The sequence below is a fragment of the Crotalus tigris genome, unplaced genomic scaffold (genome assembly GCF_016545835.1).
Source record: "Crotalus tigris isolate CLP2741 ecotype Arizona unplaced genomic scaffold, ASM1654583v1 scf7180000017774.6281472, whole genome shotgun sequence".
In the NCBI taxonomy this organism is placed as follows: Eukaryota; Metazoa; Chordata; class Lepidosauria; order Squamata; family Viperidae; genus Crotalus; species Crotalus tigris.
This window is the reverse complement of record NW_024096625.1, coordinates 2,614,536-2,638,031: the sequence shown is the minus strand read 5'-3', so window position 1 is coordinate 2,638,031 and position 23,496 is coordinate 2,614,536. Positions and strand designations below refer to the sequence as shown.

General features: G+C 33.7%; 1 protein-coding gene across 8 annotated transcripts in view; it reads left to right on the top strand.

Moving 5' to 3' along the window:
• The window catches only part of CREB5 (cAMP responsive element binding protein 5), a 293,130-nt gene that overhangs the window by 49,762 nt on the left and 219,872 nt on the right, over nucleotides 1-23,496 (top strand). For 6 of the 8 annotated variants that reach the window (XR_005556490.1, XM_039341992.1, XM_039341996.1 and 3 more), the window contains 3 exons: nucleotides 12,493-12,590; nucleotides 17,112-17,183; nucleotides 18,336-18,429. Coding sequence is in view for 7 of the 8 variants with exons in the window: in XM_039341992.1 (XP_039197926.1) it covers nucleotides 17,130-17,183; nucleotides 18,336-18,429 (148 nt within the window). In the remaining variant the exon portion in view is untranslated. Of the gene's footprint in view, nucleotides 1-12,492; nucleotides 12,591-15,031; nucleotides 15,135-17,111; nucleotides 17,184-18,335; nucleotides 18,430-23,496 lie in introns of all 8 variants that reach the window. The other 2 variants (XM_039341993.1, XM_039341994.1) reach the window with 2 other exon arrangements.

Below are 23,496 nucleotides of genomic sequence, written 5' to 3'. Positions count from 1 at the left end.
ACCTTTTTCTATTTTAAATACATCTGTTAATCCCCCATTAATTATAATTTGTGCCAATTGTTGCTGATATATGGCTTTGAGAGCACACAAAAATTTGTCTCCAAAGTTCATTTCCTCTACGACTTTCAATAAAAATTTCCAATCTAATTGATCAAAAGGTTTCTCAGCATCTATAAATATTAAAGCAGCAGGGATTAACAATGGAGATTTTACTTATTAAAATTCGAGATTCATCTAAATTAAAAGGAATAAAAATAAGTAAGATTGATTATAGGCTGAGAGCTTTTGCTGATGATTTGGTTGTGACATTATCCCACCCAATAGATTTGGTCAGAGACTTAGTTGAAATTTTAGTGCAGTATGGACAGGTCTCTGGTTTTAAGGTGAATAAGAACAAAAGTAAAATATTATTGAAAAATATGTCTATGAAGGGAAAAGATATTATAGCTGAAGCAACAGGTTATGAAGTAGTTAATAAGGTTACGTATTTAGGAGTATATATCACAACATCTAATGGAAAATTGTATAAGAATAATTATGAACACTTATGGATAAAAGTACAAAAAGATTTAAATGATTGGCAAAAATTACAACTATCGTTGTTGGGAGAATTTCAGTAGTAAAAATGAATGTTCTACCAAAGTTTCTTTTTTTGTTTCAGATGATACATATTTTTAAAAAGGATGCTAATTTGGATGAGTGGCAGAAGGGTATCAATAATTTATCTGGGGTGGGAAGAAATCAAGGGTAAAGTTTAAGATTTTACAAGACACTCGAGAAAGAGGTGGACTTAAAGCACTTAATTTGAAATTATATTATGATGCGGCCACTTTAACTTTAGTAAGTGATTGACTTAATTTAACAAATAAAAATATTCTTGCTCTTGAAGGTTGGGATTTATTATATGGTTGGCATGCATATTTAATTTTTGATAAGAAAGTAGATCTGGTTTTTAAGTCACACATTTTAAGAAATGCTTTACTTCGAGTCTGGAAGAAGTATTATTATAAGTTAAATTTTAAAATACCTATTTGGGGGATTCCTGGACAAGCAATTCAGGGGGTTTCTAAGGGTTTCTAATTTTGATAATATTTCGTATAAAGAATTACTTATTTGGTCGGGTACTGATTGGCAACTAAAGTCTTCAGATTTGTTAAGGCAAGAAAATATTTTACAATCATGGTTTCAATATTTGCAAATAGTGGAGAGGTGGACCTTAGATAAGAAAGTGGGAATTACTTTAGCAGATGAAAATTTGGTAATTCAGATTAAAGATCAGAAATATGCTCATATTAAAAGAATTTACAATGAGTTAATAAAATTGGATTGGGAAACAGAGTTAGTAAAAGATTGTATGATTAAATGTGCTCAGAATATTCAGGAACAGATTTTATTGGATTTATGGGAGTTAATTTGGATTAGAAATGTTAAATTTACGCAGGCTCAAAATTTGAGGGAAAATTTTTATAAAATGTTTTATAGATGGCATCTGGATCTTAAAAAGTTGTCTTGTATGTACCCAAACCTGCAACCTAAATGTTGGAGATGTGGTAGTTTTGATGCAACTTATTTTCATGTTTGGTGGACTTGTAAAAATATTAAAGCTTTTTGGATTATGATTTGGTGGAACATTCAAAAGGTTTTTAAAAGGAAGATTAAGTTTACTCCCCAATTATTTCTTTCGGGTATTTTTGTGGACTTTGATGCTAAAGAAACTATTTTAATGTTGAATTTAATAACAGCAGCAAGATTATTGATGGGTCAATATTGGAAGAAAGACTCTCTGCCTTCTTTAGAAGAATGGGTATTTAAGGTTTCTAATTTAGCAGAAATGGCTAAAATTTCTGCTTATTTAAAGGATCATTCACAAGAGAGATATGTTATTGTATGGAGAAGATGGATAGAATATGTTCAGAAGAAATATGGTACTACAAAGTTTCATTTATTTTATGAGTAATGGATTTGTTTATAAAATTATGATGTTAAAGTTTGAAGAGAGTTAAGAGTTAGTATGATTTTGGTTATTGTATAATTAGTAAACTTAAGTAGATTATGTTTAATATGTTTGTATAACTCTGTACTTGGCTCTGGGAAGTGGGGGGGGGAGGGTGGGGGAGGATGGGTTGGAGTTAAATAGGTCAGATAAGTAGAAATAGTTTAATTGTATATAATATTGATGTTTCAATTTGGAGAGAGGAATTGCTAGGGCATTTCCCCTGGACTGCATCTGGAGTGAGAAGATAGGAGGAAGGGGAGAAGTAAGTAGGAAGGTTGAGGAGAAGGAGGAGAGGAGGAGAGCGAGGAAGAAGAGGAAGAAAGAGGGAAGTGAGAGAAGAGGTTAGAGGGTGGATGCGGTTTGGGGAGAAATGGGTGAGCAATACCGGAAGTTGTGTGTATAAATTTATTTTATTCTTTATCTGAAGTACTTTTTATGAATGTAATGAAAAATTGAAAATAAAAACTTTTTACAAGAAGAAAAAAATAACCTTTTTTCTTTGTTTGACAGGTTAAACTACAGTCAGAGCCTTTCTGCCCATTCCTAAAAGTATTTTGTCTACTGTAATCTTTTATATACAGAGAGGGCTGTGCTTCTAGGAAGGTTGGGGAGAAATATACCAGTTTGAGATTAGTGACACCTGGGCATTTTCCCCATAAGATTTTGATGTTTCCTCCTATCTTTGCAAATGAGGTCAATTAATTCCACAAGCTAATCAGCTTGGCTCTTATCCCAGAAGAAATGCTGCTGTGACAGTTTCATGGTATATCTTTTGGAACAGCCCAACAGGATAGCTTCCATTGCAAGGGACTCCTCCCTTGTCTTGTCTTCCCTTCTGAAATTTCTCCTCAGTTTTGATTCCTCAGTTTCTTCTTCCATATTCTTTTCCTGCATAGCTACAGCCTTGTCTTTGTCTCAACGGTAACCAGCTCCCATTCCCCTTCTTCTCTTGCACCAAAAGCAATGTAGGAGTAAAAGTTTTTGGCTGGCACCAGAGTGATTTAGGTTTAAATGCACCCTGAGAAATGCAAACTCACTGATTGATTGGGGCTATTCATGTTCCCTGAGGTCAATCTGCTTTACAGGATCATTGTTCTGAGGAAAAAAAATGAAGGCTGTGGCGTGTTGCATAGCATTATGTATTCCTGAAGGAAAGATGGGATAGAAAACCAATTAATTAATCAAAAGCTAATGAGATGAGATGAGAACTGAGGGTATGGGTAGCATGTCTCTTAGTTTTTGCATTCTCCACGGCCTAGCTGAAGAAACGCACAAGTGGATAGTTGCTGAGCATCATATCTCAGTTCCTGTATGATTTTTATTACATGTATGCATATTCATCTGGAAGTGAAGTCTACACGTGGAGGGAGCCTCTGTCTTATTTTCTGGATTATTCAGAGCTGAGTACAACATCCTGTGCACTCCCTGAGATCTCTGAATCCATTTACCAACTGGAAAATTATTTTGATTCATATAGTATAAAAATTAGGAAAAACCAAGAGCACCCTTTTATCAAGCCTTAAATGGAAAAAAATATTAATTTGAATGATTTCTCTTACACTTTCTGACCCCAAAGCTTCAAATTTATATGGCATTGCTATTTATATCTGGAATAGAATCGAGTCTTCATGTTCACATGTGTGTGTCTAACATCTGTCATGCATGCATGTGGAAGTTATTACCAAGAACACAGTAAAAATTGGAGGTTACCTTTCATAAGGTTATGAAATAAAGCTCGATATGTTCTCTGAATAATTTATAGCCCATGTACAAACCAGTTAAACTGGAAAATTTGCATTTAAGCTCACTGTTTTAGAATATACTTTATAATAATATTAGCATTGCTTTACTTTTTGTGACAAATAAAACCCTTCCCCCCATTTTGAAAGTAAGTATGTTACTCATTTCTGATACTAAATCTGCAGTTTATGCTTCTCTCTAAGAAAGTCACAATATAAATTTTAATACTTATAGCTTTCTAACTATTGCTGAACTCCAACTTTGATTATTCCTGAACGCTGGATCTGCTGACTGAGGCTTACGAGAATTGGAAGTCAATAACAACTTTTGCATTCCTGTCCTTCTGGGTTAAAGAAGAAAGAAAAAGAAAATGGAGCATACTAGTTGGAACTAAAGCCATGGGGCAGAATCTCAGAAACTTATGATCAGCTAACCTCTGTCTGTATGTGGCCTACATGTTACATCCAGCTATGTTCTGGCACATCCCCCAAATGCCAAAAATGAGTTAGGGGACTCAAGTAGATATTGAGGGCAGTTGAAAAGTCATAACTCAGAAGTGTAATTGACCTTGCAAATTTCTGGGCTTCTTTTTTATCTTGATAACCTTGAACATATAAACATTTTCATTCTGCCAAACAAAATGAAAAGATTGAATAAAGGCCACAGGATGATCACACTATATTCCCAAATCTTCTATTTAAGATTTTAAGTACTTTTACTTTAAAGAAGACAAAATGATTTATTAAGTTCCTCTAGTACAATATTTGAAACAAGTTGAGATCAGCCCATTTCATAATTGTAGCACTGTCCATTCCTTGCTGATTTTAGAAACCACAGAGATATTTTAAGATGAACTAGAAGGCAAAAGATGCCTGGATATGTTTTCAAAGTTTGCACTGAAAAACAAAACACTACATCTGCTCCTGGCATGAAAGTCAGCAAAATAGGCTTGTTTTGTTGTTTTTCCCCAGGATAGCTTTCATGTTTTTCTTTTCCTAAATATTAGACTATTTATTTGCACTCAAGGTAGGAAAATTCTTTTATCTCATTAGGTACTATAAACTAAAGCAATTAGCATACTGGAATTATAGTACATATATTTAAAAATTGTGTCTTCCAATATTATTTTTGGAGAGACAACAACAACAGGAACAGTTGCTTAGCATTCAGTAATGATATTTGTTGCTCACAAGAGCACAGCTCCACATGCCACAAGCCCATGGCTAAAAAAATGAGAGGCCAGCCTTTGATAGCACTCTGTTGGTAAATGCTGGAGAGTGTCTCAAGTTTTGTATGTATATCTAAAAGAAGTTGCTAAGAATTTGTTGTCAGTGTTCTTTGATTTATTCCTTTCATCTCTCAGCTGTTGCTTTTACTAGCAGTTTTTGACTTCCCAGAGATGCTCGGCCATTTAACTCTGAGTTTACAGTTCAGTACGGTGGCCAAAGAAATCCTGACATGAACCCCACAAGTTAAACTAACCAGCATAGATTGTAACGTTGATCATCCAATTTACAATAATTCCCAAGCAAATAAGACGGGAGAATCCATATTTGCTATTAAAGAAGTGCTGAAGAACAAAGATGAGACAGCAAGAGTGCATAATATTTTTGGTGGCAAGAACTGCATTTGCAGCTGAATGGCAGGCTAATGGTTGCCCTTACAAAACAGGAAAGACAAAATTGAAATTCAATTGTGTTTGCTTAAAATTAAATGAATTAAAGTTACCAAGTACTGTACTAAAGATTGTTATTGTAAAACTTAATAAAATATATTAAAAAATAAAGTTAGCTGATAAAGTAAACTCCTATGTTTTTAATCTCCCCATTTTTTACATTATAAATTAGAATTCCTGGGGAATCCTGAGGTCCCATTCAAGGCTTTTGTGAATGTCTACATACGATAAATTCTTGCTGTAAATGAGATAAAACATTTAAGCAGAATGTTTGTTGCTACTGTTAACCAGCTGCAAAACCTGATGACTCTGAATAGCACAAAAGTGATATAGAAAACTGTGATTCTTTGCTGTCATTTAATGGTCATCCAGGTTATTGTAAGCCAGCTTTACGTATAGTAATGGAATGGTTCTTTTAAGTCAAAACTTCATGGATTCATTGCATTTTCTTGAAATCTTACTCATAGTTCTGAGATTTCCTAGTAGTTTTTCACTGAAATATTAGCTAAATCTATTAGCAGGACAGTTATAGTATTACTTACTCAAATGCTTCTTATTGTGAGTAGTTTTCCAGGCTCAAAAATCCTTTTTCTATTTATTTCTCTCTTTTTTTCTCTTCCTCCTATTCTTTCTCTTGCAGTCTTTTTTTTTCTTGTTTACCTTTCGGACAAATTTGGTCCAATATTATGGATTGGTCAAGAATATGTTAATGGTAAATCTTAATTTTGCCATCACTTTTAAGCATTTGAGCTAGTTTCAAGCACATGACTTAGAATTGTGTTATTTATTGATTAACTTAGCTAAATAATAACTCCAAATACTCTGGATGGCATGACATACACAGAAGCTATAAAATAGTCAATAAAACCCAACATGTGAACAAAACAACAACAAATCCCCACTATCAGAGACAACAACATAAGAATAGTCACATAATGATACTAATCTGCCTTGGGAACAGATAAGTTTTCAATGATTTTTTAAAAACTGATATATGGGTGTTCTCTCAGCTTGGTTATTTTATTAACTAACTAAATAACATTGTCAGTGCTGATAAGGTGTTATGATGGAATAAGCTGATAAAATATGATGTCATAGGAATCTCAGGTGGAATATAGCGAAACAGTGATAAAGTCCATTTTCTAGATCCTAGTATATGCTATTGCTTAATTAACAGGATCCAGTGTAGGCAAGACTGTCAAATCTTACAGGAGAGGCATAACCATAGAATAATTTCTTTCCTTAGTTGATATTCCATCACAGTCTTACATCTCCGGATTACAAAATGTGCAAAAATAATATATCTACAATATGATTAAAACAAAAATAGCTAAATTCTAACATCATATAATAATTAAAAGTAAAAGATGGCATCAAAATGCTCTCCAGAAAAGTTCAGTTTTTAACACCCTCTGAAAGTCATCAAAGAAAAGGCTATAGTATATTGATCTTCACAGGGCACTTTTCCGTATCCCTGGCATTGCCCCTGATGAGCAGCACCTTCTACTCTTGGCTGCCATCACTCTCCAGAATTGTGAAACCGTGAGAATTCCCCCTCCCATAAGTGCTTTAGTAGGCTGGACCAAATCAGGATAGAAAAGATGCTTTTTCAGGTATAAACCAATACTCTTAGGTTATGCTTGAAGCTGAACTGGAATAACTGCAGAGCCTACATCATCAGGTAATGTGCTCTCAATATCTGAAGCAGTTGACACATAAACTGCAGAATTATGGAAAGGTTGCAATTTCCAAGAGGTCTTTAAAGCAGCCCTCAACTTGATGCCATTAACAAAAGCTAAACAAATAAAAATATTACTTTTAAAAATCGTGATTTGAATATGCAAATTTTTAAAAGATTCAGTGTGTTCCCGTTAGATAATTCTAGATTTTCAGCTAATATTCCTAATTTGTTCTTAAGCTTAGATATGTTTAAGATATAACATTTAGTTAGAATTTATGTATTCTTTTCTACGTCTATATTCAGTATTAGGAAGTTTATAACAATATATTCTTATTCTTTAAACATGCTCCTCTCTTTAGTGTATTAACTCCTGACATTTTTTTTCTGGCCACAAATTTCATAAATTTAATTATGAGGGTTTTTTTCACCCAGTACCTATTTAATTTATAGACCTGCTGCCACAAGATGTATAGAAGATCACAAGCCTGATTGGCTTTAAGAATGAGATAAAATACATTCTTGGAAGATAAGGTTTGTTAGTGGCTATTAATCATGATGGCCATAGGCCATGTTATGTAGCACCAAAAGCATATGCTGGGGAGCACAAAATGAAGCACTATTACACTATTACTTTCCTTATGATGGAAAAAGAATATAGAATTAAACAGAATTATATTCTGATATAGCAATGTTGTTCACATTTTCCTATTTTATTTTCTTATAATTAATTCTCTGCAATTTTCTTTTTATACAACACTGTCTCAAACTGCAAATTAACATCTAGATCCCACAGTAAAAACAATGCAAGACGGCTGTTTAAAAATTGCAGTTAATTTGACTTTACACCTCTTTGCACTTGTACTCTGTATTGATTGAGGTGATGATGATTGTTATTTTAGCTATTAGGTCTTTCTTGGAAAAATGCATTTATAAGAAAAGCTTTTAGATGACACTCATTTTTAATATACTTCAATTTGATTGCATTTCTGTATATTGGCACTGCATACATATAATTATATACAATTTCACCAAAGCATCATTGAGAATTTAAATGCCAGCTTTCGATCATGCTAAGACCTACTTGGGGAATTCCAAATGTGAAATTATTCCAAGCATCCAGACCCATTTGGAAATATTTTAATATGTGTGGTGGTCCCTTAATTATAACAGCCACATGTAATAATGAATCCTTATGTCCACATGTGGAAATTTTGATGCTGGCTGTTTTTAAAACAAACACTTTAGCTGGACAGAAGGAAAATATTTTGCTCCATTTCATTGCAATGATCCTGAAAATTGGAATGAGGGTTTTCTCACACAGGCAGAAGCTGGTAACAAATTATGCTACCAACTCTTTGTCTCTCCATTTTGAACTATGCTACTCTTTGATGAATTCTAGAAAATTTACCATTAATTTGGCCATTAATGGCCCAAAGAAGGAGAGAGAAAATGCTCTTAAGGAGCATTTAATGGTCTTGAGAGATTAATAAATTTATCGTGGCATGGATTTTTGTAGGCAATGGCACAAACAGATAGTCAGTTAATATCCTGGAGGAGAAAAAGAATTGATATTACAATTAAAGATATTAGAATACTACCCAGGCACACTATATAATATATATGCTGAATTTGATATAGTAAATGAACATGCATCTTAATTTTGGTGACACACAAACTTTATTTTATTAGAATGTTCCCTACTTCAATAAAGTATGTAAGTCATTCTTGAATATCAAGCAGGGCAGATCTGACTGACAATATAAATTAAAATGCGAGTGTAGGAGTTAATTATAGTTTTTTATGGTTCCAAGCTGGCATGAGCTTTGTGCTTAAACATATTCCCTTTCTTTTCACCTTCAAGGCAAGGATTCCTGTTTCCTATTTTGTTTCTTTTCTCAAAAGCATTTACCATTGTTTGAACAAAACACATCTTGCCCCAGATGCTAAATATGAAGAAAGTTTGGATGAAAATCATTTTGTGTGTGCTTGTGTGTGTGTTTGTATATGCATGCATGTATAATCTGGTGATTTACGGTTCAGATAAATGATTCAGATTTGTTAGATATGAATTGGAATTAGTCCTTCACAAATTATTCCTGGCTGAGATGGGGAAAACTAGACTGAAAGCCACCCCAAATTGTATCTCAAATGTGTACCTCTTCTTATTTTTTCTCTACTACTGCATGGAGAACAGATGCCTGTTTCTTGGCCTCTCTATAGGAAAGAGACTGTCTGAGAATGCTGACTGAATTTTCAAAACTGAAAATTGGATTACGGTTGTTCTACTCCTTGTCTCAAGAATGAGGATAAATACCTGCAATTATGCATGATGAACATCTGGATGGAAATCTTCACCTCCCTTTCACAAACTGTACTAAGATGTGATTTGTTTAGCAATGGTTAATGAATGCAATTGCAACTGAATCGTTCCTGAAACATTCTAAACTTAAATGAAAAACAAATAACCATTGTGAACCAGAGAATTACCACTTTATTACATATATTTATGTTACAGGAAGACAGGTTCCAACTGAACATTAGGGGGGAAAAATCCCTGAGAGTAAGCTGTTCAAAGTACAACCAGAAAAACAATGGACTTCCATTCACTGCATGTGTTCATGCAGAGACTAGACAGCCATTTGTCTGGGGTGCTTCAGGTGGGTTCTGTTCACTGATTGGTGATTTAAACCATTCCATTTATGATTGTAGGCCTCAAACAGCCACCAATACAAGAATGGGAAGATCTGATTTTGGAAGGGTTTGCTTGAACATTTTGAAGTGGTTGAAAGCCAAGAGAAAATGCATGAAGCTCAGTATTCTCACTATTTTATAAATATAAGGAAAAGATTAAACTGCTAACAGTTGAAAATTTCAATGGCTTAATCTGGGAATGGTTCTGATGGCTCCAAGAAACGTAGTCTGAGATTCCCCACCTCTTCCATGACTTATAACCTGAGTGGCTGGTTTCATGCAACATACTGGAGTTGAAGTCCACACATCATCAAGTTGTAAAGGTTGAGAAACACTGCATTATATTTCCCAAAGGTGCTTTTTCAAAAGGCAACTGGACTTCCTTTGTTTTCCTGGAAGACATTTCATTTTTCATTCAAGATGCTTCTTCAGTTCTGACTAAATTGTAGGAATAGAAATATTTATATTCAGTCAGAACTGAAGAAGCTTCTTGGATGAGATGTGAGAAGTCTTTGAGGAAAAACAGAGAAAGTCCAGTTGCCTTTTGAAAAGGCAACTTTGGGATAACCATTGACATTGCAGTAGATAATGAATAAATAATCTGGCTGCTCCATATATTTTGGATTAGAATTCACCCAATAGTCCATTAGTCTTGCTGATTAAAACTTGGAAGAGACAGCATCTAAAATTACCAGAAGTCACTGTGTTGACCATTCCTGTTATATAGAAATGCTCTGTACCATCTGAAACAGCCCTAAATCAAATATGAACTGTGTCTGCCAGGTGGACTTCCTAGGAAAAATCAGTGCAGAATAGACACCGGGATTTTTCTCCACTCATAGTCAGATATTTTTCCTGCAAATCCATCTGGATATCACATTCCACCAAACTTTGTATGTTTCTACAGGAATGAATGAATAGGCAGATAAATAGACATAGCAAAAATGTAAGACCAAGCTTCTGACCTAGACTGGAGGTTTGCACAACAATTAGCCTTTCCTTTATTTTAGGGTTAATCACAAGGTTGAAAATTCAGCCAGTTTGAAACCAAGGGCTGAAATGTCACTTTCGAAACAGGGTTAAGAAGGTCACACAGCTGCAAATAATAATAGCTCGATGAAAATCAGATTCTGACTGCAGCCCACTTCAAGAATAACATTGGAACAGGAAGTAAGCCTGTGTGATATTCTTAGTTGAAAAAGCCCTACATATTTTTGCGGATATTTTATTTTGCTGTTTGTTTTATTTTCCATGATGGAAAATAAAATGAGCTTTCTTAAGTCTAATAATTATTTCTAATTATTCCTTACCAGTGATAGTGTGATGGCAGATTTGTGGTTTATGCTATCAAGAAGGATAGTATGTAAAGCAAAGAGAAAAAATGGCCTCAAAATTATTGTGGTAGTTGCTTCATTTGTTTTTTTAGTATTTCTTTGTGGTCTACTGGGATTGCTTTAAAAGGTATGCCTATTCTGTTCTAATTAAGCAAAATCAAGTTTAATATTGTCCAGATGTTTATTAAGCATAGATATTGCTGAAGAATGATCCACTCCCAACTCCCTCCCTCTCTTTCCACTTACAGCAAAATAAAGTTTCCTACTCCAATTGAGGTGTCGATGGACACCTTCATGTTGTCATTGTGACTGCCTAATCAATAGCCATTGAATCTCCTAACACTTTCCCATCCAATTATTAAAGAGGATTCATCCATTTATCTTGGTTAGCCAAGCTGGAATAGATTCTACCAGCCATCTGACCCATCCCCTACATATTATGCTGTAATCGGCTCTGTCAAACTCTACATTTTCTTTTTCATAATCTCTAGCAAATGTAGCAGATGAATAGCTAACAGAACCCCATGTTGGGGGAATCAAGGCAGTGGATGAATAGCTCAATTAATACTTCAACAGAATTTGATGATATGTTTTGCAGTAGGAGTAGGATTAATTTTTACTGGTGTATTTAAGTGTTTTCCAGTATATATACATCTACTCATGTGCTGTGCATTAACTTCCATTGGAACAAATATGTATCAGAGACACATAAAAATGTATGAAAAATATGCATAGCTAATTTGTGAAGTCAAATGCTTTTTTTCCCCCTTTCCAGAGAATGTGTGAATTGGCGTTTAGTAAATTCAACTTAGGCCAGCAATTCATAGAACTTAGCTGAGATAAGTTCATTTTTTGGGGGAAAAAAAACCTAAGTAAACTTGCTTGAACCTGGAATATACTTTATCGAGAAATCTTGGGGCTAAAGACTTTGTCCAGAGAGTTTGAAATATGTTGAACAAGGAAGGTGGGAAAAAAATACTTATGTATATTGACTGAAAAAAACTACACGGAAGTGTATATATAATTCCTATGGTCAATTAGAGAAAACCTTCCTCTTCTCTATTTTACATTATATTAAACTTGACTTCAAAACAGATCTATGTTTGGGCATATGTTTATCATATTATTATTAAGTTTATCATATTATTATGAAGGATATGTTTGGAGTGATAGTTCAGACTACAATAATGCAGTCACTTCTTCCTGCATCACCAAACAAAATCACATCTACATTAATTCTGATAGAAGTTGGCTTAGTGTTGTCCTTATGATTTTTATTATTTGGGTTCACTTTATTTATTTTTATTTATTTATTCTGAAGCAAATGTGTTGGATAATGTGAAATGTCATTATTTTCAATATAATTTTCTTGTAGATCAGTCACCTTGAGCCAAGACGAAAGAACATTTGACCCTTTGCTAAGCGTCTTACCCTGGAGTAACTAACTCATCTATACTGCATTCATATTAAGAGGTAAACAAACCACCATACCAGTTTAAGATGTGTGATTAAATGGTAGATCATAGATACCCACTGTAATCTGATAAAATTTCTCATAACACTAGCAAAAACTTTAAAATGGAAAGACATTATGCATGTTTAACATTGCACTTCTAAAAATAATAGGTCCAGCTCAATTTAGTTGTAGCAAGCATGATTGTATTTATTATTTATTTAAATTGTTATAATGTCATCTTTATAAAAAGGGTTTCTTTCTAAGCAAAAAAGGTATAGAAATGATAAAAATATATTTTAAAAATCATATAGTAATAAGAAAGTAAAGCTTTCAAGAGACAGTAAGTATCCTTTAATAATTCTAAAAGGTTATTTAACATTATTATAATGATAGCCTTTTTGAAAAGAGAAAATAAAGACCAGCTGTAGTTCCCAAAAGAGATTTAAGCAACATTTAGAAGTTTTGGGGTTTTTTTTTTTTTTTTTTTTGCCTACCAATAAGCTCAAATTTGGAAATTCTTTGATAGGTCTGTCTAAATAGGTCCATTAGAAGACAATTCTTCAGGGATCCATATTCTACATCACAGAAAACTCTAAAAGAGCACCTACAAAATATAAATCTCAGAGGTAATAAAATCCTTTCAGAATAGGCATAACAATGTATACATATGGGAAAATAAATACCAAAAATAATGCATGCAACCATTGTCTTTTGACTACTGCTAAGGAGTAGATAAGCAATGGTTATGGAGACCATTTCTTGATCTAAGAAATCTCAAAGAAAATGTCTATAATGTTTGCTGGAGAAACATTGAAATCTACACATGTTAAAGTTGCTATGATTGAGAAACCGTGTCTTAGAGCATACAGTATTCTTTGCTTGGTTGTAGCCTGATAAGCAGTGGCAAGATTCTGAAAACAGGAAAGCATTTGAATATCTTCATAGTGTGGGAAATTAACTGGAAAACTGCTCTAATTGAACTATAAAATCCCCACTCACATGGACACACCGCCCAAGACTTCTGTATTACAATGATGCAGAATATGATTTTATTCTACTTGATTTAATGAACTGTATGCAATAGTGGTGTATGCTTATTTAGTCTTGGATTATAGGTTCCATCATCATTTAATTAAATAAGGTTACTATGTCTGTTTTTTATATTATCTTTATTATATTCCAATTAAAATAAAATACAGCCTTCTTCTTTTTTAAAAGTGCTATTTTACTACCGTAAAGTGTATATCTATGGATAGAAAACAATTCAGTGTGGTTGCTGTTCCTCCAACCATTATTCTTTTAAAAATATATTATTAGTTTTATGAGACTTTATGATGTTAGACTACAATGTACTTCTTGGTAACATAAAAAAATGTGGGAAAGACAGCATCACTACCAGCTGACCAACTGCACTCAATGTGTAGTTCTTAATGGAACTATATCTACATGGAGGGAAGCTCCAAGGTTTTGTCTTAAGTCCAGTACTCTTCAACATTTCCATAAATGTCATCAAAATTGCAGATGGCATTAATTGAGGGGAATACCCAACACTCAAGATCTTGATAGGCTCAAGATCTAAAAAAATCTTAACAGACTTGAACACTAGGTCCTATCAACAAGATGCAATTTAGTAGTGAGAAAAGTAAGGTTTTACACTTAGGCACAGATAGAAAATATATGGTATCTGGCTCAACAGCAGTAATTCGGACAGGGATCTAGGAGTCCCAATGGACAAACATTTAAGTATGAATCAGCAGTATTCTGCAGCTGCCAAAAAAGCCAACGTAATCCTAGGCTGCATCAAAGAAAGATAGTATCAAGGTCATGTGAAGCACTGCTTTGTACTACTTTGATAATACCACACTTGGAATACTCATCCAGTTTTGGTTAACACAATTGTTAACACATTGATACCCTAAAAGAATGCAGAGAACAACAACAATGATGATTAGTGGACTGGAGGCTAAAGCATGACGAACGATTGCAGAAACTAGGTATATCTAGTCTAACAAGATAAGAACTAGGGGACAGGATAGTCTTCCCATCTCAGTGCTTGTTAACAATCTCAGATGCTCCTCGAATCACCTGAAGGCATGATAAGAAGCAATGAATGGAAGCTAATCAAGGAGGAAACCAACCTAAAACTAAGGAAAAGTTTTCTGATGCTGAGAACAATTAATCAGTGAAATGGCTTGCCTCCAAAAGCTGTGGGTGCTCCATCACTGGAGACTTTTAAGAAGATATTGGGCAGCCATTTGTCCAGAATCATATGGGGTCATCTGCTTGAGCAGGGGGTTGGACTACAAGACCTTTGTTAAAAATACTCAACATAGTCACTTTCAGTAAGAATATAATTTGTTGCCCTCTCTGTTATTTATCCTTTAATAAAAAAGTTTTTTCTGTATGAGATGGATGAAATGACTTTTTTTCATCAATAATTTCCCTCTTTCTTAAATAGTGTTAGTAGAACAAAATATTATTGAACCAGTGAGAGACACCCTCTTCTTGGTCTGCAACTGAAGAATGTAAAACATGGTTCCCTCTCTTGATAAATGTAAAATGTAAGTTTCTCAAAGTTTTGTTAATACAAAACATGGTAAAAGTAGAACAAAATGAGAAGCAGCCATTTTGCACACCTGGAAAATAAACTGTTCCATTTAATAAAAACATATAGCTGTGGCATTCACTTGGCAGGTTAACTTATTTCAAAATGAAACATCTCTAGTTATCTAAAGGCATTAGAAAACTGTGGTAAATTTCTCTTATCAGCTGGAAATCAAATAAAAATAGTAATGCTGTAACTTTACGAATTGTGACCTGAATACACCTTTGACATATTTTTGAGGACAGAAATCATTTCTGTGCAGCACCATCTTTCTCTCATAGATTCCATGTAAGTCAATTCAATTGAAGAATGGGTGAATCTGCTTCAAAAAATAATGGTAAACTTACCTTTGCTAATAATTACTTAGGATAGTAAATAGTCAACTGAATTGATCTATTTCACATACATTTGTTCTGTATTTTGTTTGGACATATCTGCAACTGGATCAGGTAATGAAGACATTTTCAATCTATGCAAAGATACCATCAAGAGCTTTTTGTAATTTTGGAAGCATCAATATGTGCCATTATAACTCTCCTCTTTTCAAATCTATGCTTGGTGATAATCTTAGATGCTGGAGTATCATAGTCCTGGATGCCATTGAACCACTGTATTTTTTTATTGGTTAAAGTAATGACCATTTTGATATTTTTATAATCAGAAGTTGAAATATTTGCAGTAACTTCTAACAAAGAACATACTAGGTCATACAGCAGTAAAATTTGGGAAGATCCCAACTTGTTTCTGAAAAAAATAATTTGCTGCATCAATCAGAATTGTAAATCCCCAAACAGCACTAAATTTCCCAGGGAAGAGAATATTTTTCTTATATTTAATTTGTATTTAGATTATAATAAAACAGTATTACTGTAAAATTGTTTCAGAATAGAAAACTGAAGTTTACCAAATAGAAAATTGTTAGAAATGAAAAACTAGTAAACATTAAAAGATAGTCTCTATTCACTGTGTAGATGAACAAATAAGGACAAAGCACTTTCTAGATTAAAACATGACAAGCAATTTTCCATTGCCAAAGATTTATTTGCAGACAGATATAATGTTTTCCAGACAGAAATTCAAATACTGTATTGAGATGTATTCACAAGCAAATTAGTCTGTCACCCTAATTTTTTTGATTTTAAAATATTGAAAGGCCATCTTTGTTTTTTTATTAGCTTTTTTTCAGTAAAACTAATTCTCAGTTTTCAGGAATGTGGAATTTAGAGTCATTCTCCTTTCAGAGTTATTATTGCCCCTTTTTTCAGACTATATGCACTTTTCATTCTGAAACCTTATAATATTTCTATGGGAATGGTTGATAGTTTCAACTTTGAATCTTAATTTTTCTTCCCCTTCTGCTCTTAAATTTATTCAGTCTATTCAATCTTATTAGAAGTATATATAAATATCCCTGTTAATTTATTTTTAAAATTTTTATATTAAGTCATAGACATTTTCCTCTGAAGTGTTTTTATCTTCAAGTATACGCTTGCAACTTATGTCTCCTAACAAACATATTTTTACAACTTTCCCTTATAGAATGTGTTTTTGTCACACTTTCTCCAAATATATTTTTTTTGTAATTCCTTTCTAACTGGTAAATTTGTAGGTAGGTAAAAATGTAGGTATTGGAGTCAACTATATTTCAGTTATTAAGTAAGGTGTTTTTTTTTTTAAAAAATGAGTTGGTAAAGTCAATGTTAAAATGCAGACTTAGATGCAAACATATACAACTTGCATTTCCTGAATGTACCTAAGCTATTGTAATATTTATTTTAACTTCCAACCACAGTAATCAGGTGGTTGAAATATATTATCTATCACATCTGCAGGAACCAGATTGGGAAGGCTAGCCTGTATTTTCCATATCTGCTAAAGCTATGGACGGCTATATTTATGTTTTTTTATTCCCCCTTTTTCTTTTAATGTGTAGATTTATGAAGAATCAAAAATGAATTTGGAACAAGAGAGGCCTTTTGTCTGCAGTGCCCCAGGCTGTTCACAGGTGAATTAAACCTGCAAGAATATAGCTGTAGTAGAGTTTCACCATGCTAACATGTCCCTATCATAATTTCAAATTTTATTATATCATTTTAAAGTGCTCTTTCCCTAACAAATTAATGCCATAAAACACAACTGCATAATAAATATGGCTATTCTGTTCAGTTCTGTCAATGAATGTGCCTCGTAGCAACTTATATACACCTTAAGAAACATTTCTTCATTAAAATTTTATTACATTAACACAATCTGGATTTTAAACTTTGAATAAATCATAAGTGTTAAGTAACAGTTATCCTGAATGAAACATCTGAAAAACACAACACTTGATGATGCTTTTTAGGATGGATATTAATCCTTTTCTGCCTGATGTCCCGGAAGAAATAAAACCAGATAATTCTGAGGGAGACCTTCTCTAATTTCCTATGTAGTATTGTTTTGTTCCCTGCCACACTTAAGAATCCCAGAATATGTTTATATATGTATACTCTCATATACATGAAATAATATTAAATAATAGAGTGTGCAAAGGACTTGAAAAGGGTATCTTGCAAAGGGCATAGTCCCAGCTGATATATGGCATCTGAATCCTTGTGCAGATACAAGACACAATCTTCAAAGCTGTTGGTGCTCCCCTTTCTGAGCACACAAATACTTTAATGCTTTCTCAGCTTCATCTGATCAGCACCACTTTTGAACGTTTCATACAGATCCATTTATCATTGCCTCAGCCATTCGCAGACATTTTCTCGAGGAGTAATAACATCCTAGATAATTTTCAAATATGTTCATAAGACTGTATGTCCCAAAATGTATTAATCGGTAACAAAGAGAGACAGAAAAGCAAATACTACATAGACCAACAAAATGAAAACTTTTCTTTAGTGAGCTTTTATAATTATGTAAAATGTATTATTTATTTATTAAATTTCTACTCCACTTAAGTAATGCTGGGTGGTTTACAACAGTAACTCATCCAACATTCTTTTAAACAGTAAGATTTAAATAACAGGAAGCTTTCAGTCACCGTTACATCTATAATTTGATTCCACTCTTCCTCATATTCTTTATCTGGCATTTTAATGCTTGGAATAGTAAAAAAAAAAAAAAAATCCAGTCAATATTTCAGGAGCTGAAATTTTTCTTTTCCCAATAGCGCTTTCCAACAGAGGACCATCTGATGATCCACAGTCACAAGCATGAAATGACTTTGAAGTTTCCTTCGCTAAAAACAGACAACATGTTATCAGGTGAGAAGATAGGTATGAGAAAGACATTCAGTTGCCAATTTTGCTGTGATAAGGATGAATGCGACTGTTCTGACTTGCTACCGGATTGTGTGCTAATGAGGCAAATAAAATTGTTCTCTTGCTTTACTTTATGCCATGGGTTAGTTCAGGTTTTCTGATCCATGTACAGGAAGCTGAAATCAGCAAAGTAGACATACAAAATAAGTCCCCAAATGGCTTAAAAGTCCAACACTCCTTTGTATAAATTAGAAATATGTTAATTGGTTGTTTGTAATTTGTTGCTGGTGTTTGTTTGTCACTGCAACAAATGACCAATACAGAAACTATTCCCCAAAACTTTATGTGCTTCCTTCACAGGGCACCCTGTGAAAAGACATTTGTTTGTCCTTGTATTGTGGAATCAGATGTCTTTGGAGTTTGAGACTGGACAACAGTGATGTTGAAGCTGTAGGTTAAAGCAGATCACAATATCATGAAAGCAGAAATGCTATTTTTATACTAACAAGGCTATTTTTATACTAAAAATAATGACTTTTAATTGTGCAAAAAAAAAGAAAAAGAAAAAAGCAGGAAATCTTCATACAAGCATTTTTGAACCATGAAGACTTTATGATCTGTGGATTTCCCACCTTAAATTTCCCAGTCAATATGCCAAGGTTGAGAAACACTGCTCAACTCTCTCCCCATTGTGTCTTGCACTATTTCACTATTTCCATTGTAAGTTTCAATCCTTGCAACTTGATGTGTCAAGTAAATAAAAGTTGGAAACCAGCTATATGCAACTGGACAATGGAAGTAGGTTGCTATGAACTTATTTATAAAATAATGCATGGAGTGCATAATTGGATTGTGGAGAGAGAGAGAGAGAGAGAGAGAGAGAGAGAGAGAGAACAACACTGAAAACAGTGTTATCCACAGTATATGCTAGATCTGTGAAATTGCTAGAATAGTATGGGGTGATAGCCACCAACTTAGATGGCTTCCAAGGGAATTTTAAACAAATCCCCTTTTAATAGTTACTAGTTATGAAGCCTACACCTTAACTAGAGGATCAAAGACAGCCAGAAATTGCTCGTGCTTCATGTTCTGTTGATAGGCTTCTCATAGGATCTGGCTGGTCTCTGTGGAAAACAAGACTACACTAGGGAGGCTTTGGGACTAATCTATAAGATGATTCTCTGTATAATCTATTTCCCCATGTTTGCATGTAATATATCACTTAGGTCTGAATAAAATCTGCCTAGCTTTGCCATCTGTTGTGGAGAGTGAAAGGGGTGGTGATAGCAGTGGGAAAACAAATATCAATACCACATGAAGTAATATACTTTTCCATTCTGTTTAGCTCCCAATTTAGCTTTGTAAATCCTTTACGAAGAAAAAGTCCCCAAACATTTGCAATTACTATCATACAGATTTTATGTATTACTTTCTCTTTTTTTGCCACATGTTACTATTCCACTGTAAACCATTTCTAGCCCTGCAGTAGGCATGAGGAGGTACATGGTACTGTCCAGCTGACATGGTCCATTCAGAATACTTACTAATTCCTTTATTGCAAAATGCAGCCTTTTAGCTAAAGATTAACAGTATATTACATTACAGAACAAGCATTAGTTAGTGTAGTTATTAAGCTATTAGATTAGAAACTGGTAGACCATGAGTTCTAAGCTTACCTTTGTTACAAAGCCAACTAGGGGGTTAGTCACTCTCTCTCAGCCCTCAGAAGTAGATAAAAACAGACCACTTCCAAAAATCCTTGCCAAGAAATCTGTAGGGACTTGTCCAGGAGTAAAGACTGACTAACACACACACACACACACACACACACACACACACACAAAATTACACACACAAACACAAAAAAACCATCTTTCTATTACCACTTTCCCCCCATTCACTATAGTCTCTAGGCGCAACATGCATGAAATTCCTATTTGGGCTTTAATTCCATTAATAATGTTCATATTTTTAAACTATATTTTCAGTTGTTTTTCTAAAATCAAAATCAAAATGAATAACCTTGCCCATTTTAAAAAAAAATACCTATCTATAACATAAGTGCTACCAGTTCCTTAATGAGAAAAATGTTACAATTTGGGAAATATCTTTATAGGAAACAATCAAATTAATACAAAAGATTTTGCCAGCATTTATGTGTTTCAGCATCCTTTATCAGGTGAGAGCTTACAAAAAGGTGAGGGATGAGAAAGCCAAAAAAGTCAATAAATTAAACTAGATGTACAGTTTAAAATTGTACAAAATACTTCTGGAGTTTTCCAGAATTATAACTGCCTATAGGGAGGTTGACTGGGATGAAATCTAGTCTCACAGTAACAATCCTGAAAATATTGTGCATTGATATATTTTTTAAAAATAACATAAATCCAAGTAGCAGAGGGAAAAATGTCAATTACTGAAAATACTTGAAACACTCTCTTAGAAGAATGTAACTACTGAAGCCTTTGGCTTTAAAGATCTCTGACATTTCCAGAATAATTTCACCGAGTAATAATAGGGTTGAGTAAGAATAACAATTTTCAAAGACTCTCATATCATTGCTATTTTCTTATTATACTATATGTTACAATGGAATTACTGAATCAATGCTTACTATTGTAGGTATTACCTGGGTAGTTGTTTGGATTTGTTACAAGGACTTCTTTGGGCTGAATTATGTTTGGAATGCCACAGACCATTTCTGATTTAGAAGACTGATCATCCTCAAAGTAGTGAGGTTCAGAAGAGATATAGACTATTCTGGATTTCTTCAGAATGTTCTATTTCTGGAGCAGTAAGTTTTACATGCAACTTGGATTTTGCACTCGGAACAATTTATTTAAAGCAGAAGGAAGCCAAACTGCATATTACAAGATTGGCTCCCGGGAGTTGAGTCAGACTGTTCATCACTTTTAGACAATCACTGAAGGAAGCACAGTAGGTAAATTGCCAAAATGCCATAGGTGAACACACATCAGAAGGGAGAAAAATAATTGTGAGAAGAATAATATCTTAATGTCTTAATGATCCATTAGAGCTTAATGAGGTAGTTTCCATTTATTTTAAGTATCACAATAGACAATAAGGTTGAATTAAGGAAAGGTACTTATTAGTTGCAAATAAACAATATAAAAAACAATTGTCCACCCATTTTTGATAGTTAACAACTCTACTGTCTTACTGGGTATAAGAGAACTCAGAGCAGTTTAAATAGATACAAAAATAATATTTTTCTATATTTTAAAATATATACACCATTTTAAATGTTGCATTTTAATTTTTGAATTTCTAAAAGAACTCATTTTTCAGCACAGGGACTTATCAGCAGTTTTTTAAAAAGCAGTTCTTGGTGCTTTACAGACAACAAAGCAGAGGTTCAGGCTGGTATATTTCATAAATTTACACTTTGCTTTAATCTAAAACCTTTACATTAAAGGTAATTGGAACTGTTGAATAGAAATGAGATTAAGAGTATGTTTGCAAAACATTTGACACAGAGGAATTAACTGGAGGTTATTTTTCCAGAATTGTCTCCAAGTTCATTTCTAATCTTGATAGTTAAGCAGGAAGCAAACCATGCTGAGTGATCAGTAAGTTTAGCCTGGAGTACTGGATAAGATCCAGAATGGTTTGGGCCTATTCAGATCTTAGATATAAGAATCATAATTGGTGCAAAGGAAGACTTGGATTTTAAATGTCTCAGTCTCTTGCAGCAATGAGACTTTTTTCCTTTTTGTAAATTAAATGTGAAATATGATCTCAATGACAATAGCAGATAGAAGAATAAATATGCATACAGACTTATATTGCTCATGTGTAGACACAAACATCATAGTTCCCACTCATTTTTTCCAAAGAAACATTCTTACATTTGCCCTCTATGATTAAAAAAGTATTCTAAGCAGGGAATTGTCTAAATGGTACGGTTCTATGTTCTCTAAGGGTGTCCCCAATGCTCTGGACTCAGGGGTTCACATTTTTTTGCCAGCTTATGTTGAAAAATAATAAAATATTAAAATCCTATCAACAATTATGATAGAAGCAGTGAGTGTAAAATTTAATTTTTAATATAGTAAATATTGTTACATACAAACAAAAGCTCTTTGGGGTCCTACATAATTTTTAAATGTGGGAAGGGCTCCCGAGGGAAAGAAGTTTAAGAAGCATTTGTCTAGGCAATTCTTTGACACTATATTTGATTTAATTTGCCACAAGTTCAAGGATGGGGAATCTGATTTTTTTATATGTTTCTTGGCCAAGAATGAGGAATGATGAAGGTTATAGCTCAGAAGCATCTGGAGGGCTACAGATTCCACACCCTGATTTAGTTTAATAGCAATTTCGTTATTTAGAGTGCATAGTCTTTTTTAATTTTTATTTCAATAATTCATTTTTCTTCTGATAGAGAGATATGGGGAAAAAGCTGTTTCCTCAAATAGAAGTAATCCCTCAGGAAATCTAGATTCCTTAAAGTTAGATGTTTTATTCTGAGATTTCTTAATGAAATTTAGAGATGATATATGAGAGGGAGAGGCTTTCCCCTTCAGACATACTCTCCTTTTAGACATTTATCTCTGTTTTCTTCCTTTATTTTGGCAAAGTTGTTTCAAGTCATATGCATCTGAAAAGAATCATAGCTGTAGTTGCCCTTTAGCAAATTCAGGTACAGTATTCTTAAATGTAGATAAATTCCCCATCCATTCCCCCCCCCCCGTACAATAGCTATTATCTTCTTCTTTCACTCATTCCAGTCAAACATGTTATGATCAGGTACTTTTAGAATTGAATATAAAGAAACCAGTGCTCTAAGGGATCAAAGATCATTCATAAAATTAAAGAAAAAAATATATTTTCCTTATTTGCCACACCAGTAGATAGGCCACAGTGGGTAGGCTCACACTTCCCACTAGGACTAAAGGAAACTACTAGATGCATGCTTAATAAAGAAGTAAACAAGGCCATATTGTCTTCCACTGGCTTATACTTATCATCCGCATCCTCCCCCCCCCTCTCTCACACACACACACCTCAATTGTGCAAATAGCTGTGGAAGAAAAAGCTGATTCATTT